This window comes from Aethalodelphis obliquidens, unplaced genomic scaffold (assembly GCF_003676395.1).
Source record: "Aethalodelphis obliquidens isolate GAN/ISIS:26980383/991018 unplaced genomic scaffold, ASM367639v1 scaffold14, whole genome shotgun sequence".
NCBI classification, from domain to species: Eukaryota; Metazoa; Chordata; class Mammalia; order Artiodactyla; family Delphinidae; genus Aethalodelphis; species Aethalodelphis obliquidens.
Genome location: NW_020837958.1, coordinates 3,177,807 through 3,193,723, shown reverse-complemented (window position 1 = coordinate 3,193,723; position 15,917 = coordinate 3,177,807). Strand labels below are relative to the sequence as shown.

The 15,917-nt window shown below is 39.7% G+C and overlaps 1 protein-coding gene across 2 annotated transcripts in view; it reads left to right on the top strand.

Moving 5' to 3' along the window:
- The first annotated feature begins 5,315 nt into the window (after positions 1 to 5,315).
- CSTPP1 (centriolar satellite-associated tubulin polyglutamylase complex regulator 1) overlaps positions 5,316 to 15,917 on the top strand; it is a 174,826-nt gene continuing 164,224 nt past the window's right edge. Inside the window, exon 1 of one of the 2 annotated variants that reach the window (XM_027114807.1) lies at positions 5,316 to 5,479. In XM_027114807.1, coding sequence (XP_026970608.1) covers positions 5,434 to 5,479 — 46 coding nt within the window. In that variant the 5' untranslated portion in view covers positions 5,316 to 5,433. The remainder of the gene's footprint in view (positions 5,480 to 15,917) is intronic. The other variant, XM_027114808.1, reaches the window with a different exon arrangement.

The following is a 15,917-nucleotide window of genomic DNA, read 5'->3' as shown; positions in this document are numbered from 1 at the left end:
TCCCAAAGCAAGAGGGTGTGAAAGAGCTCAGTATGTTTGGGAATAGTGAGTAGAAAGGCATAGCTAGAGAATTAAGTGTGTAGGGAAGAATAAATGGCACAGTGGCTGGAAAAGTAGGTTGGGACCCAACTGTGAAGGAATATATATGTCTGCATGTTAAGGAATTTTGATTCATCCCAGTAATGGTGAGTTAACAATGTTTTTAAAGTAAGGCAGTAACATGGTCAAATTTAACATTTAGAACAATAAACTCTTGTAACAATGTAGAGGATGGCTTGGGGGAGAAAAAATAGACACATAGACTGCGGCTTTTTGTCCTAAGAGTCTAAAGCTTGGGAACTTCCAGTTCATCCAGTTCATATCCTAAGTTTATTTAATGATTCCAAGTAGATTCCCTCTCATCTTCCTGAGCTAGTTACCTTAGCTTGTCTACTTGCAGCATCGTCTCTATGCCTTTTGTTGAGTTAGTTGCTTTTTTTTCTGGGTATTTCTTAATATGGTGATCTGTCACACATAGTATTTAGGTGTAAGGAGGTGATGCCAATGCTTTCTGATTGATTTTTAATCTCCTTCTCAATGATGCCTTGCCATTTGCTGGCCTTTTTATTTAATAAATTTGTTTCATGAACTGGTTCCTGTGAGGCAACCATAAGTCCTGTGGATTGGATGGCTTTCATTTTCTAAACTTTTAATCTAAAGTGGGGAAAAACGTCTATTTAACAGGCATGTATTCTGTCAGGCACTGTGTATGATTCTAGAAACTTAAAGATGAATGAAGACTGTCTCTGACCTCCAGGAACTCAGAATCTAGTAGGATAATTCAAATTGGGTTTTTTTTTTAATGACATAAATATTTTTTAAGTCTACTTTTAAAAATATTGGTTCAATTTCATTTCCAGTCCTTATCCATATGCATAACCTGTGTACATTAACATTTATAGAACACTCCACCCAACAATAGGGTATACATTCTTTTCAAAGAGCACCCAGAACATTTACTAAGGCATATTTACTAAGGTAGTCCATATTCCAGATCATAAAACAATTCTCAATAAAGGCAAAAAAGATTCAAGTCATATAAGTTTTCTCCAGGTATATCTGACCACAGTGGAATTAAACTAGAAATCAGGGACTTCCCTGGTGGTCCAGTGGTTATGACTCCACATTTTCACTGCCAAGGACCCTGGTTCAATCCCTGGTCAGGGAATTAAGATCCCACAAGCTGCACAAAAACAAACAAACAAAAAACCAGAAACATCTTTGGAAAATCCCCCAATATATGGAAATTTTGAATAATACACTTCTATATAACCCATGGGTCAATGAAGAATTCCAAAGGAAAATTAGATAATGTTTTCTATTTTAGTTTATAAATTTAAATGTTTATAAAAGTACAAAATCACATTTTTGAAGATTGGAGTTCTTTTTGTGGGAAGATTTTTAACTAAAAATTCCATTTCTTTATAAATATACAGCTTTTCAGGTCGATCTTTGTTGCTAAGTGCAGGCTTTCTCTAGTTGCGGCGAGCGGGGGCTACTCTTTGTTACGGTGCGTGGGCTTCTCATTGCGGTGGCTTCTCTTGTTGCGGAGCTCTAAAGCACAGGCTCAGTAGTTGTGGCGCATGGACTTAGTTGCTCCGTGGCATGTGGGATCTTCCCAGGCCAGGGCTTGAACCCGTGTCCCCTGCATTGGCAGCCGGATTCTTAACCACTGCGCCACCAGGGAAGCCCCCCATCTGTTTATTTTTGAGTGAAACTTGTTAGTTTGGGTTTCAAGGAATTTTTCCATTTTACCTAATATGTTAAATGAGTCGTGTTGTCCTACTATTCCCTTAGTGAAAATGACACAAATAGTTATCGCTGTGCATGCTCCAGGACAGAGGAAGGCACAGCTAATTTTTGTGGGCTACCAAGAAGGATCAGAAAATCCTCCTCCGTTTTACACTACATGAAAGTGTAATTCCCAACTCTTTTTGCAGCACTGAAAATATAAAATAACAAGAAGGTACAAGTCTGTAATTGTCTTTGAGCTCCAGTTCAATTTAAGCCATGTCCTCTTAACCACTCTCTCGAAATGCATTAGTTTTCTTTAACTGCCCAAGAAATGGGAACATTTATTTTTCCTTGCAAATTCTCCCGAAGCTCTGGTCTGTTGACCCGTGGCAGTCCAAAATGATTGGTCTGTAAATAGCATTTTAAACTAAACATGTAAATCTCATACAGTGGCATCACACATAGTTTCTGCTTTGCTTTTATGGAAAATAAGTCTTTGAAGAAGAGCCTAGTAGCTCAGCATGAATTTCATGACCTGCATTTCTTAGTAGCTACTTCGCCTTTAGCATCTTTCTGCTTGATGAGTTGATAAAAGCTTGTCCTAGTTTCTTGAACCTGCTTTGTAAGAATAAGTCATACTGCATTTTTTCTTTCTATTGTTTCCTTGACGTTTAAAACTATTTGGTATATTTATATTTGCTCTTCTGTGGTTTTCAATAACAGGGAGGATTTTCTTCCCTATCAATCTCTTCATAGGTCCTCAGCAGAGCCAGAGATGTCTATTAATTTCCTCTTTATAATTAGAAATTATAATCTGATAAATTGGTGTCTCAGCATATCCTCTTTTGTGGGTATTTTTCCTGTTGTTTTGAGTTTGATGTTTCCATTCCTTATGCAGTAGTACTGTCGCCTCTCAAGCACTCTCTATGTTTTGACCAATTTCATAATACTTGCTTATTTTCAGGATTGTGGAGTTGATTTCTGATTTACTGGTCTATCTGGATGATTATTTGTTTAGGTAAAAATTGCAGATGTATGTAATGATAATTTAAGAACCTGAAAAGCACATCTAAATTGAAGGCTGACATGTTTTCCTTTTCTTACATTCAACAGGGTCACAGAAATACACTTGACTTTAACAATTCTTGTGTATTTCCCCTTTTCTTAAGACCTGATGTTGTGTATGTTTCACTGAAAAACTTCCTTCACTACTGACCCGTTGCCAAAACTTATTTGTGTAATGTACGGTGGAAGAGAAATCTAAAAGTAATGGCTCCTTCTTGGGAAAAACAAACACTATATGGAATGTCATCACTTCTGCTAAAAAAATTTTTAAAGATTTTTAAGCCACTCATTTATTGTTTGTTTGTCTTCAGGTTATAGCGCATGCCTATTATAGAAAAAATTTAACAATATGGAAAAGTATAAAGAAGAAAAATGTAAGCAGTAATTCCACCACCACTAAAAGGCTACCTGCCATTTCTGTGCAACCCCAAATCTTCTTGAAGCCTTAGCTTAACGACCACCTGCCCTTTTCTAAGTCTTCCTCCTCAGTAGACTGTTTAGGACATTGAGTGGAAGACTGACTTTAAATATAAGGGCCCTTAGGATTTTTATGGAAGGGATGGAGCTGTAGGAAAAACCTACAAATTGCTCCAGAGATGACATCTTGTTCTTATTTAGCTTTCTTTGAGTCATTAACAGTCGGGCGCCACTGGTGCTGAAACTTATCATTATTATAACCACAAATGGGTTAATCCCCAAACAAAGCTATATTCTTGGGGCTGGTTCCCAGCTCCACCACACAGACCCCAACAGCAGCACCCTCCGAGTCCCAGGATAATGCCCCACAAATAAGGGGATGTCAAATGTTCAGCCTGGACTCAAAATTCTCTTCTTTTGTCTGGGAGCTTCCAGTTGCTGGCAGGGCAGAGCAAAAAGAAAAATAAATAAATAAAACCCAAGCCAACAAACCCTAAAAAAAGAGGCTGTGTGGTTTAGCGGTCAGACCACTAGCCTGGAGGTTGAGATCGCTGAGATCCAGTTCCAGCTCTCCCACTGACTGGCTGGATGATGCTAGACAAGTCATTTTCCTGACATGTTCCTCGGTTTCCCTACTTAGAAAAGGGAGAAGTGCATTAGAAAGTTTTATGAGGACAAATGAAATGATCTGAGAATAGCTTCAGGTTGCTTGGAAATAAAATGAAATTGTAATCCTTAATAATTACCGTCCTATTACTTTATTAATAATATAGTAAAAAGCCACAGGTGTGAAAGTTATGAAACTCCCATAACTCTCAAGGTGCATGGGGTAGGGGAGGGGGTGGGAGGCAAGGGTGGAGGTAGAAGGCAAATTTTTTTTATGATATGCAGGACTTCACATCAAATACCAAATTAGTTACCTTATTACCTCAAGATAATAAATGCTGCTCTGAGTTCGGCTCTGTCCCTTTATCCTTACCACATCCAAACTCAGAGTGACTCACCGGAGCCTAGAAATGAGACACATATACAATTTTAAGGGAAACAGAGAATTAGGAGGTTTGAAGCTTCTACTGGAGAAGGCTAAGAATAGACCACTCAGAACACAAAGAGAAGAACCTCCTCTTTCCTTTTTCTCCCAGTGTAGGTGGTCCACTGGTTTCCCAATCATTCCTTTGATAGAATGATTTTTGTTTTCTTTCTTTCCACAAAACCTCACCTCATGTGGGGGGAGAGCTAACTAAAAAAGTGAGGACAGAGTGACCTTTTCTACTATGTTTGAACTGTGACGAGTGGTACACACCACTAAGCCGTTGTTGGGCGTGGAGAGGTGCAAAAAGAGAAATATCCAGATATCTGGGAACTTGAAAACCAATGAACACTCTCCCCTCTTAAAGGAAAAGTGAGCAATTAGGGATATAAGGGAAAAAATCCAATAGGTGTCCTTGTTTGTGCATCCCATCCCCCCAAGAAGTGAAGTGTCTTTGTAAGAAAAAAAAAGAAAAGAAAAGAAAAGACACTTGGGAAGGGTACCAAATAGTAAGGGATAGAAGTAGAAGGAGGGGCTATAAAGATAAAGAGGAATTTGAAAGGAAATGTCAATGAAGTCATAGAGAATTTAATGAGCACTTTCTGGATGCCCAGACTTGTCACAGGCAGAAAAGACACATCCCTGACCTCAAGAAGCAGCCAAGATATACGCACGTGAAAGCACTTTGTAGTAATTTAAGATGATAAATAATAAGGAGATAAAAATAGGTAATGGGATAGCAAATGTTTATGGGAATTTAGGGGTGGGAGCTATTATTGTGACTTAGGATAACAGTTGTATAAAGCAGGAGTAGTTATGAAATTCAGAAATTGCGGGTATATGGAGGGCTGGCAATAATTTTTCGACACCGGGAAATATGATGGTTTCAAAGGAACTCTCCACCTCAAATTCCTCTAAAACCAACGCCTCAAGAAAGCGAGGCCAAAGAAACTATGACCGCCGCGAAGAGGCAGCTCCCGGAACAAGTGTGGCCAGCTCGGCGTTGCGATACGGAGACTGTTTGCGTGACACCCTCTCCGCCTCTAGCCTCTCCTCCCGCAGCGTGGGTGCCATGGCAACAGAGAGAGCCCTCGACCTGGCTTCCGGAAGCGGGAGAGCTGGAGCTCTGAAGCTACCCTGGTCAAAGGATGCTGAGTCCGGAACGCCTAGCCCTACCGGACTACGAATATCTGGGTAGGCGCTTCCTTCAGCTTCGGGGAAGGAAAGAAGTGCAGACGAATTAGGCCAGGGTTTGGGGAGGAGGCCGGGTCGAGGTCTGAGTGGGAACGGGTAGGGTGGGCTAGGGAGGGGCGGGGTGGGGGCGGTCCAGGGCCTGAACTTGTAAGGCCCAGCGAGGAGGAAAACACCATCTGGGAGTAAAGAATGCTGAAGTGTACCCACTGGAGCTCAGACAGTGTGGATTGTGCCCTAAGTGGGCTAGGTTGGAGTTGAGAATTGAGGGGCCTTTGGGGGTATTACTGATATGCTGCCAGTGGAGTAACCTTGGAACCTTGAAGTGCCAAATCAGTCATTCTGTGAACAATCATTTAACCGTTATAGCGGCAACTAACATTTTTGAGCATTTCTTTTACATCAGGCACTATGCTAAGCATTTTACGTGCATTCTTTATTGAATCTTCATAACAGCCCCAGGAGGAGACTGTGTTTTTCTTCCATTTTGCAGACAGCGAAACTGAGGCCGAAGAGGTGACTTGCACCACCTCTTATAAGGCCACACAGCTATAAAATGGTAGGACTAGGATCAGAACCTAATTTGCCCACTCCTGAGCTTGAGCTCTTGGCCATTAAGGCTGTGGCTGTAATACTTTACACACACTGTAACACCTTCAGTGTGTAAGGCATTTACTGGATGAAAAAAGGATATATATATATTGTGTGTATGTATGTATATACATGTATATACATACATGTATGCACACGTTTTAAAAAATTAATAGACTTTATTTTTTAGAGCAATTTTAAGTTTACAGAAAATTGAGCAGATATTATAGAGTGTTCCCATATACTCCCTCTCTCTCTCACTCAGAGCTTCCCATTATTAACATGTGACATTAATACAGTACATTCATTACAATTGATGAACGAATATTGATACATTATTATTAACCAAATTCCACAGTTTACATTAGGGTTCACTCTTTGTGTTGTACAGTTTTATGGGTTTTGACAAATGCATGATGTCATGTATCAACCATTATAGTATTATGCAGAATAGTGTCACTGCCCTGAAAATCCTCTGTGCTCTGTCTATTCATCCTTCCCTCGGTCCCCCAACCACTGGCAACCATTCATCTTTTTACTGTCTCTAAAGTTTTACATTTCCAGAATGTCATATAGTTGGAGTCATAGAGTACGTAACCTTTTCAGACTGGCTTTTTTCACTGAGCAACATGCGTTTAAGGTCCCCCCATGTCTTTTCCTGGCTTGATAGTTCATTTCTTTTTATCATTGAATAATATTCAATTGTATGGATGTACTATACACATTTTTTTTTTTTTTTTTGCAGTACGCGGGCCTCTCACTCTTGTGGCCTCTCCTGTTGCGGGGCACAGGTTACGGACGCGCAGGCTCAGCAGCCATGGCTCATGGGCCCAGCCGCTCCGCGGCGTGTGGGATCTTCCCGGACCGGGGCACAAACCCTTGTCCCCTGCATTGGCAGGCGGACTCTCAACCACTGTGCCACCAGGGAAGCCCTATACACATTTTTTAATGAAAAACAATTCTAGTTTAAATTTTTGAATTAGTAATATGGAAACTAGATTAAAAAACATAAAGAAGTTTATAATGAAAAGTCTCTTCCAACCCCTTTTCCCCCATCTGCCAGTTTCCAACCATCCTCAGCCCCCCACTAGTAACCACTATTACTGGTTTCCTGTGTATCCTTCCAGAGTTGAGTTTATTAGGTATATAAGGGAGAATACACTTTTTTCATTCAATATATCTCAGAGTGATTTCTGTGTCAGTGAGAGCTTTCTCATTCTTTTAAAAAAATGTTTAGCTACATAGTATTTTAAATAATTTATTTGACCAATTCTCTGTTGGTACACATGTTGTTTTTAGCCTTTTGCTATTACTGAAAATACCCCACTGAATAACCTGTAATTTTGTGCCATTGCTAGTATATCTGCAAGGATAAATTCCACAAAGTGAAATTGGTGGGTCAGGGACCTATGCATTTTAAATATTGATAGATATTGCCAAATCGTCTTTCACAGGGGTTGTACCATTTTACACTGCACTAGCAATGTAAGAGTATGCCTATTTCCCCATAGTCTTTCCAACAAAGTATATCGAACTCGAACCATCAGATTTTTTCAACCTGTTAAGTGACAAATAGTCCCAGGGTAGATTTAATGTGCATTTCTTTTCTGAAGTTGAGCATCTTTTCACCAGGTTTAAGGGCTGTGTAGTTTTTGAAAGGTGTATATATATATAGAGAGAGAGAGAGAGAGAGAGCGAGAGCATTGTTATATCACAGATAATTTTGCATCCAATGAATAAGAATGTCAATGTCTAACAATGCCTAGACTTTTGCTAAGGATTTTATGTATTTTATCTTATTTACTCAGTACTAATCTATGAAATATTTGAAAAGCCTAGTGTATTGTTCACTTCCTTGGATGTTTGCGTCAAAGTCTTAACATATTTAAATTATATGCCTCAAAGGCTTGACATATTTAATATACCGGTGCTTTGGTGAGTAGAAGTTGGTGGTCCCTCCAAAAGTGGCTTTTTACAGCCACTAATTCAGTGGCAATGTTGATAATAAATCTATAAACAGAATCAAGATTTCAGGTTGGTTGTAAAAGCTTCAGTTTCTAACCACTTATCTAATTATTGAACCCTGGATTATTGAACCTCCTTCAGGTTCTGTTGCATATTTAAGTGCCTTAACTCCCTGTCCCATTCACCATCTGGACGTTCATACTGCCCTAAGCAGGGTCATACTACTCATTGGCTTCCTCATGGTTCCTCAGACCATACAACTCTGCTGAAATGCATTTGTCTTTAGTTGAGAACAACCCTGCCCATTACAGTTTGGTCTCTTTTAGAGGCATGCTGTTGCTGTTTCGAAGCATTCACCCTCAATATAATGACCACTGAAAATCACCCCTTATAGATTAATTTAATAAAATATTTTCTGATTTGAAAATTTAAATACCTACAGAGGTTTTTTTTTTTTTAACTTTTTAATTATTTATTTATTTATTTTTTGCGGTACACAGGCCTCTCACTGTTGTGGCCTCTCCCGTTGCGGAGCACAGGCTCCGGACGCGCAGGCTCAGCAGCCATGGCTCACGGGCCCAGCCACTCCACGGCATGTGGGATCTTCCCGGACCGGGGCACGAACCCGTGTCCCTTGCATCGGCAAGGCAGACTCTCAACCACTGCGCCACCAGGGAAGCCCCAGGGGTTATTTTTGGCTTGACTTTTCTTCCTCCTCCTCTCCTTCTCCTCCTCCTTCTCCTTCTTTTTTTTTTAAATAAGTTATAAAGTCACATGTGTAGGCCTAGAGAAGAAAATACACATAGAAAAAAGAAAATTGCATAGATAGGAAAGCTCTAGGTTTTCAGTGCATCAGAAAAGTGAAAGCTCAATATCCCTTGGTAAGTGTGTCTGGAGACCTCTTTTTAGTATTATGGTATAAACGACAGGGATACCTATTCAGTGAATATCCATAGATTTTCCCTTCTGCCTGCTAGCCAGGGCTTATATTTGCCTTTTTGACTACTAGTGAAGAAAACAGTCTTTCATCCTGTTGGGTAAACTGATCCATTCCCTGCTGACTTTGTGGATTAGGAACCTGTAATCATGGCCTGGAATGGCTTAGGATCTTAAGATCATCATTACAGAACTGACTCCATGATGTTCATGCCTGCAGTCATCAGAATGGAGTGATAGGAACTATGTTAATGCCCAGGCGTGAATAGAGAGAGAGGAGAGTCTGGTAAGGAGATGAAATAAATATAGAGCCCTTGAAAGGTTTCCACTTTATGAAAGCTACTTATTGGAAGCTTCTGCCAGAGGCTGAGGTGTGTCTGTGTATCTGGTTGGGTGTGGAGAGTTCTCTAGAGCTGAAGGGCAGCCTGTTCTGGTCCCAGGTTTGCAAAACACACTACCTACGTGCTGACCTGAGTGTAAGCATGAGGGTGTGAGGTTTATTATTTTACCCCACCTAAATTGGTGAGGTGCTTGCTTTCACTCACGCTTCAATTTGCCCCTTCTGTTTCTATGGGTACTGCTTATTCTCACTAAGACTGGTAGTGGATTGGCATAATAGATAACTCCAGGAAATCCGAGATGGTCTTTCTCCTTTGAGGGCTATAGTTTTAGAGGAATCACAATAAACTGGACAGTTATTTTTAAGCTATAGTTTTTGAGCACTTCATTTATGCTTAGCACTGTGCCTTAACTCATTTAATCTTCACAACCACCATACAGTTAGGTGTTATTATTAGTCCTATTTAGTAGTTATTAATATCGTCTCCTCATTTTACAAATAAGGAAACTGAGGCTTAGAAAGGCTAATTGATTTGTACAAAGTCACATAGGTGATGATGCTTAAAAGCAGGGATTCAAATCCAGGTTTATCGGATTCCACGCCTGTTTTTTCCTCTCTACCAAGAAGATAAAAATAAACAAACCAAAATATCTATTGCCTGTAAAGGGTAGTGATCCTTGCTTCCCTTTTAAGAATGGAGTTCTTAAACAGTTCATTAGTTGCAAATCAGTTTCCTGAACACAGGAATTGTATCTTTCTCATCATTGTATGTATATGTATGTATATGTATGTATCTCATCATTTTGTATGTATATACATTGTATGTATACCTTTCACAATCTAGACACTTTATACATACATGTGTGTTAAATTGAATATGAATAATCTGACCTTAGGGTCCCCCAAATGTGAGCAGCTAACAGCAATAACTAAGACTTATTAAGTACTTACTATGTACCAGGTAACATTTTATGTGCTTTATAAACATTAATGCACACGAAGATAGTTTCAATTTTTATCTCCATTTCACATATGAGGAAACTACAGCACAAAGGTATTAAATAACTAGTTAGTGAGTCCTAGAGGCAGAATTCCAATCTAGCAGTCTGACTCCAGAGTCCACATTGTTAAACTCCATGCAATGAATACCTTGAGCAACTCCAACAATGAGGCTCCAACTATTGCATAGACCAGCTTATAATGGTTGCATGGATTCTGGAGTAAGTTCAGGTGACTCCAAGAGCTTAATTTAACATTTCTGCCAGGAGGGGGCATACTAGGAACCAGGATGGATCAGGGAATAGTAAAATTCCAGTTCCTTCTTGCCACTGGCCTCATCTCTCAATTGCAGGCAATAAGGAAGATAACTTCTAAAAATAAACCATTTAGGAGAGTTTTAATGACAATAATCTATGTACTTTGTGTAGCTGTGTGACCTTGAAGAAGTTACTCAACCTCTCTGTGCCTTAGTTTCCTGATATGCAAAATGTACTTACCTCATACATGTAAGCTTTTAGAGCAATGCCTGGCTGCTACATTGTATCTACATTGTAAAAAGAGGATACACAAAGATGAGTAAGATACCTTTCCTTCTAGAGCACCTGGGTAGGTGCTCAATAAATATTAGCTGCTATTATTACTCCTACATTTTAACAAAAATGTAATACATCTGTGGCAGCCATGAAATTGTGCCTCTCAGATCCCCTATTATGTGGAGGGGAGGGTAATTAACTCTGAACCCCAGCTCTCAATCCAACACCTTGTTCACATTGAGGTCACACTTCCCGCAGGCTGCTCCCAGCGGATGACTGGGTGGGGAAGACCCACTTTTATGAGAAGTGTGACTCCTCTGATGGTGACTTTGGCTTGAGGACTCCCACTGCACTGCAGTCTAATACTCTCACTCCCTCGCTCTTCTTTACAAGGGTCAACCCTGCATTGTGGTCTGTCAGCTCTCCCAGCTTCTTCCAGCTCCCTCCCCATTTTCCCTCATGGGCTTTTCAGTATATCTCTTGCATGTCTGATCCTGTCTTGTTGTCTGCTTCTCAGAGTACCTGGACTAAGACAACATCCAACAGTAACTGATATAGTCCCTTCCAGTCATGAGGTTGATACAGTTTTTTCAAGCCTTGACAAAGGTTCTGACATATGATTCTTTCTATGTTGAAGATTATTAAGTGTTACTAATCTTATTTTTTTGCATTTGCTGATATCATAGCACATGATATTTACTTGTCTTACTGCCTGGCACAATTTCTTTTTTTGCTTTTGGATGAATCCTGATAAGCAAACTTATTTTTGTTTGAATATAATGAGTGAATCTTCCAAACCCAACCCTATGCTAGGAAACATTGCTATTTACAATAAGTCAACAGAAATACTGTTAGAACTTTAGAATGCTTGGGTTGTTGCAGAAAGAAAAAGAAATATTACAGATGTTACGCTGACTTCCTAAATCTTTGGAAACTAGGTTTAAAATATATAAAGCTGGTCACTTAAAAACAGTAATGAACGTGTTCACAAAACAATCTCCTTCCTTTCTTCTTCCCCCCTTCCCCTTCCTTTCTTTTCTTCCTAATTGTTCCTTTCTTTCTTTCTTCCTGAATACCTTCTCTATATAAAGCAAAGCATGAATACAAAGTGTTCCTCCCTACAGGAAACTTATGCCAAAGATGGGAGATGAGACATATTCATAAATGACTGTAACACAAAGTGACAGTGTTAATAAGTGCCAACAAAACTGGGAAATCACCAAGACACCTGCATACATACAGTTCACTTGCTCTATAATGACACTTATTTCCCATCTCTGTAGTTGTAGCGCACGGGCTTAGTTTCTCTACGGCATGTGGGATCCTCCCGGACCAGGGCTCGAACCCGTGTCCCCTGCACTGGCAGGCGGATTCTTAACCACTGTGCCACCAGGGAAGCCCTAATAATGTTTTTGCTGGGGAGAAAAAAGAGCAAGTGAGTTCTAAGGCATGTTGTTTGTTGACCCTTACCCATCCCCATTTCTCCAAGGTAACTGATTGCAGGTGATGTCAGTGTTATTCTAGGGTTTAAATTCTAAGGTTCTGTAAATTGTTTACTTTGCTTATCATTTATATATTCAAGTAATCTTAAAATCTTTCCTCCAAATGCTGTCCAAAAGTTGGGGATCTCTTTTATTTGTTATAAATACCACATTTGCTAAATGAGTAAATTTAGGAAGCTGAGTAGGTAATTAAAGTTTTAAAAACTAATAATAGTAGATGAGAAGAGACAAAATGAGCCATTAGCTTATCTCTAGTTCATTATCCTGTTTATAGCCTTCTTAGCACTTATCACAATTATCTTATTTATCTATCTGTATATTTTGTTACTGTTTCTTACTAGAATGTAAGCCATAAGGGCAGGCTTATTCTCTCAGTATCTCCAAAATCTAGCACAGTGCTTGGCCCAAGTTAAGTGCGCAATTGTTAGATGAATAGTCTGCTTTAAGTAGCAAAATAATTTTTTTTTTCAAATGAGAGAAGGGACTCCAGTTCAACAAATAGTTATTGAATTCCTACTGTGTGAGAGACACTAAGCTTTTTTCTCCTTCTTCCATTGACAAAAAAAAGGATGACTGATTAAAATCTTTCATCTGAATGCTGTCCCAAAGTTGGGGATCACTGTTATTTGCATAAATACCATGTTTGCTAAATGAGTAAATTTAATTTCATGGTTGACACATTTTCTTTGTTTCGGTTACACAACAGTAAGATTTAATTCATTTTTTTAAATGATATTTTATGAAGGAAGGAAATTTTATACAATTTGGGGGCATCTCCTTGAGATTCCATCTTCAGTTGGGCAGAGTAATATGCTTTAAGACTGGAATTACCCTTGTCAACTAATCCCTGGGTCCGCTGTGTTGGGATGCCCTTGCGCTACTTCCCTACGGGCCTTAGGAAATTGCTCATTCTATGATTGGAATTTCAAGTCAAAACACATTTATCTGAGCAGAATTTTAATGATTTATCAAAGAGAGGAGGGATTTTCCCATACACATCTGAACTTACCAAATTACCGATCCCATTAGCTATGTTTTCTCTTAAGCACCTTTCTTTAAACAAAGTAATTACTGCTGAAATCATCCAATGTATTTTTCATAAAAGCTTGTGACTAAGTTTTGTTTGATTAGCAGGAACGCAGTAAAAGTAAATATTGTTTGAGAAGGCACTTTCAGAGCCCTTTCTTTTTCTTCATTGAATTAGCTTTTTAAAAGCACTGTTCTTTGGAGAGAGTAAGAGCCTTTTTCCAGCTGTCCTATTGTGTAGCTCAAGGTCTTGTTAATACTATTATCTGGCCCTGAGATTACAGGTAATTGTGGTAAAACACAAGCTTCAGTTTCTGTAATCTAAGACAGAAATCTGTTTGTGCCCTGGCCTTCATATCAGGTGTTTGTTAAATTCAGACTTCTCTCACCTGGGATAGCCCACTGCCCCCCACAGTAAACAGAGGTATCTGGCAGGGATGGGGCTACATTAGAGCCATTGCCATTTTTTTTTTTTCTTTTTAAAGATCATGTGGCAGAACCCCTCCTGTGGCCAACTTACATACAACATGTGCACTAAATGGGAAAATTATATATTTTAAAATAAGCATGCTTGAAACAATAACACTTTTGAATGTGAAATGTACCAAAAGGCCGCATGTCTCTGGCTTTGCTTGTCAAATGGAGAGGCTGCCAGAACCACTCGGCTCCATGGTTCTCATGCCCTAAAGTCCTGCAAATTGACACGTAAGTAGGCAACACACAAAGAAGCTCAGCCCATGAGAAAGTGAGTTTGGGCGCTTGGGCTGCCTTCCTTTCTCTCTGTGTGGATTTCTTTCCAGCTTCGCTTCTTCTGTCCTATCTTAGTTTTTCAGAAAGGAGAGATTAAATGTGTCTGCTATTTCAGCATGTTAACTGCACAGGCAACATGAGGCTAGCACTCAGGCCACTGTTCAGCCTGTCATATGGAAGGAATTGCTTTTCAGGGGAGATTATAATTGTGTATGTAGCCACACAAATGCACATTCTGCCTGGAGGAAAATGCACAGAAGAGGAGGCCTTATGCTGCCACTCAGGTCTCTTTGTGGAGGGCTGCATAAGAAGCCCTTACATGGCATAGTCAACTCTTTTGGGCTTAATGAGTCATCTTTTTGTGTGATGCCTACTTCAAAAAAGGAGGAGGGCGGGGGGCGGGGGGAGAAGAAGCAGCACACTCTTGCCCAAGTGAGTTGCTTTTATTGGCCCTGCAGCTTTGTCTAACAGTTTTGTATATTCCTGATGACATCATTTATAATACTAGTGCACAGAGAGTAAACAAAAAATAATTTAGCTTTCAGGCATTTAGACAAAACTTAAATAGTGCAATTTAGAGAAATGATAATAAGCTTTATAAACAGTGAGCACATGAGCTTAAACAGCAAGCATGACCCCACTCTTTTTTGGAATGTGATGTGTTGAGAGATGGCTGTAGAGAAAACTAGAAGCTTGACACTTTTGAATTATGTGCAGTTCAGACTTGAGTCCATGGTCTAGTGTTAATCCCAAGCAGTATGTTCTAGTTAGTGGATAAAATACAAGCTACCATGTGAGTAAGTCATTAAGCCCCTTGAGTCCTAGCATTTTACCTATAAGAAAGGAAAAGGTGATATTGCCACCTACTTCACAGGAATGTTAGAAGACTGAGAAGATAAAACATGTGGAGCTCTTTATAAGAAAGGTATTTTGTAAATAGAAAATAGCATTATTATTGTCCTTCATCAAATTTCCCCAACACATGGAGTTGATAAAAGCTACCTCGTAGGGGGTTGAGAGGATGAATTAATATATGTCAAGTACCTTAAAGTAAACTATTTAATGAGACCTAAAATTGATAGTCTTTCTTGATAGTCTCTAGACCACCAAACCTGATATTTAAACACATGATTAACTTATAAAGTCTTATATGTGCCATCAGTCTTTTGCCTTGTCTTCAAGGATTGGCATGGTAGAGGATAGTGAATATACAGGTAGAAGAAAATAGGTTAGGTCTTCAGGAAGAATGGCCCTGCCTTTTTTCTTTTCCAGATTATGCCTATGAATAGTCTTTGGAGTCTTGCTAATTTTTTTTAAATTAATTAATTTAATTTTGGCTGCATTGGGTCTTCGTTGCTGCACGTGGAAGCTTTCTCTAGTTGCGGTGATCGGGGGCTCCTCTTCATTGTGGGGCGTGGGGTTTTCATTGAGGTGGCTTCTTGTTGAGGAGCATGGGCTCTAGGCGCGTGGGCTTCAGTAGCTGTGGCACGAGGGCTCAGTAATTGTGGCTCGTGGGCTCTAGAGTGCAGGCTCATTAGTTGTGGCACACGGGCTTAGATGCTCCGCGGCATGTGGGATCTTCTCGGACCAGGGCTCGAACCCATGTTCCCTGCATTGGCAGGCAGATTCTTAACCACTGCGCCACCAGGGAAGTCTGAGTCTTGCTAATTTTTGTTGCCATGTCTGGACGTAGGTAGAGACTGTTTTGACCTTTGTTCTTCCAGTAAATATTTGGTTTTGATCTCATGTTTCTAAAGAAACAAACTCATAAGGAAAAGAAGTGATTGTTTTGTCTCACA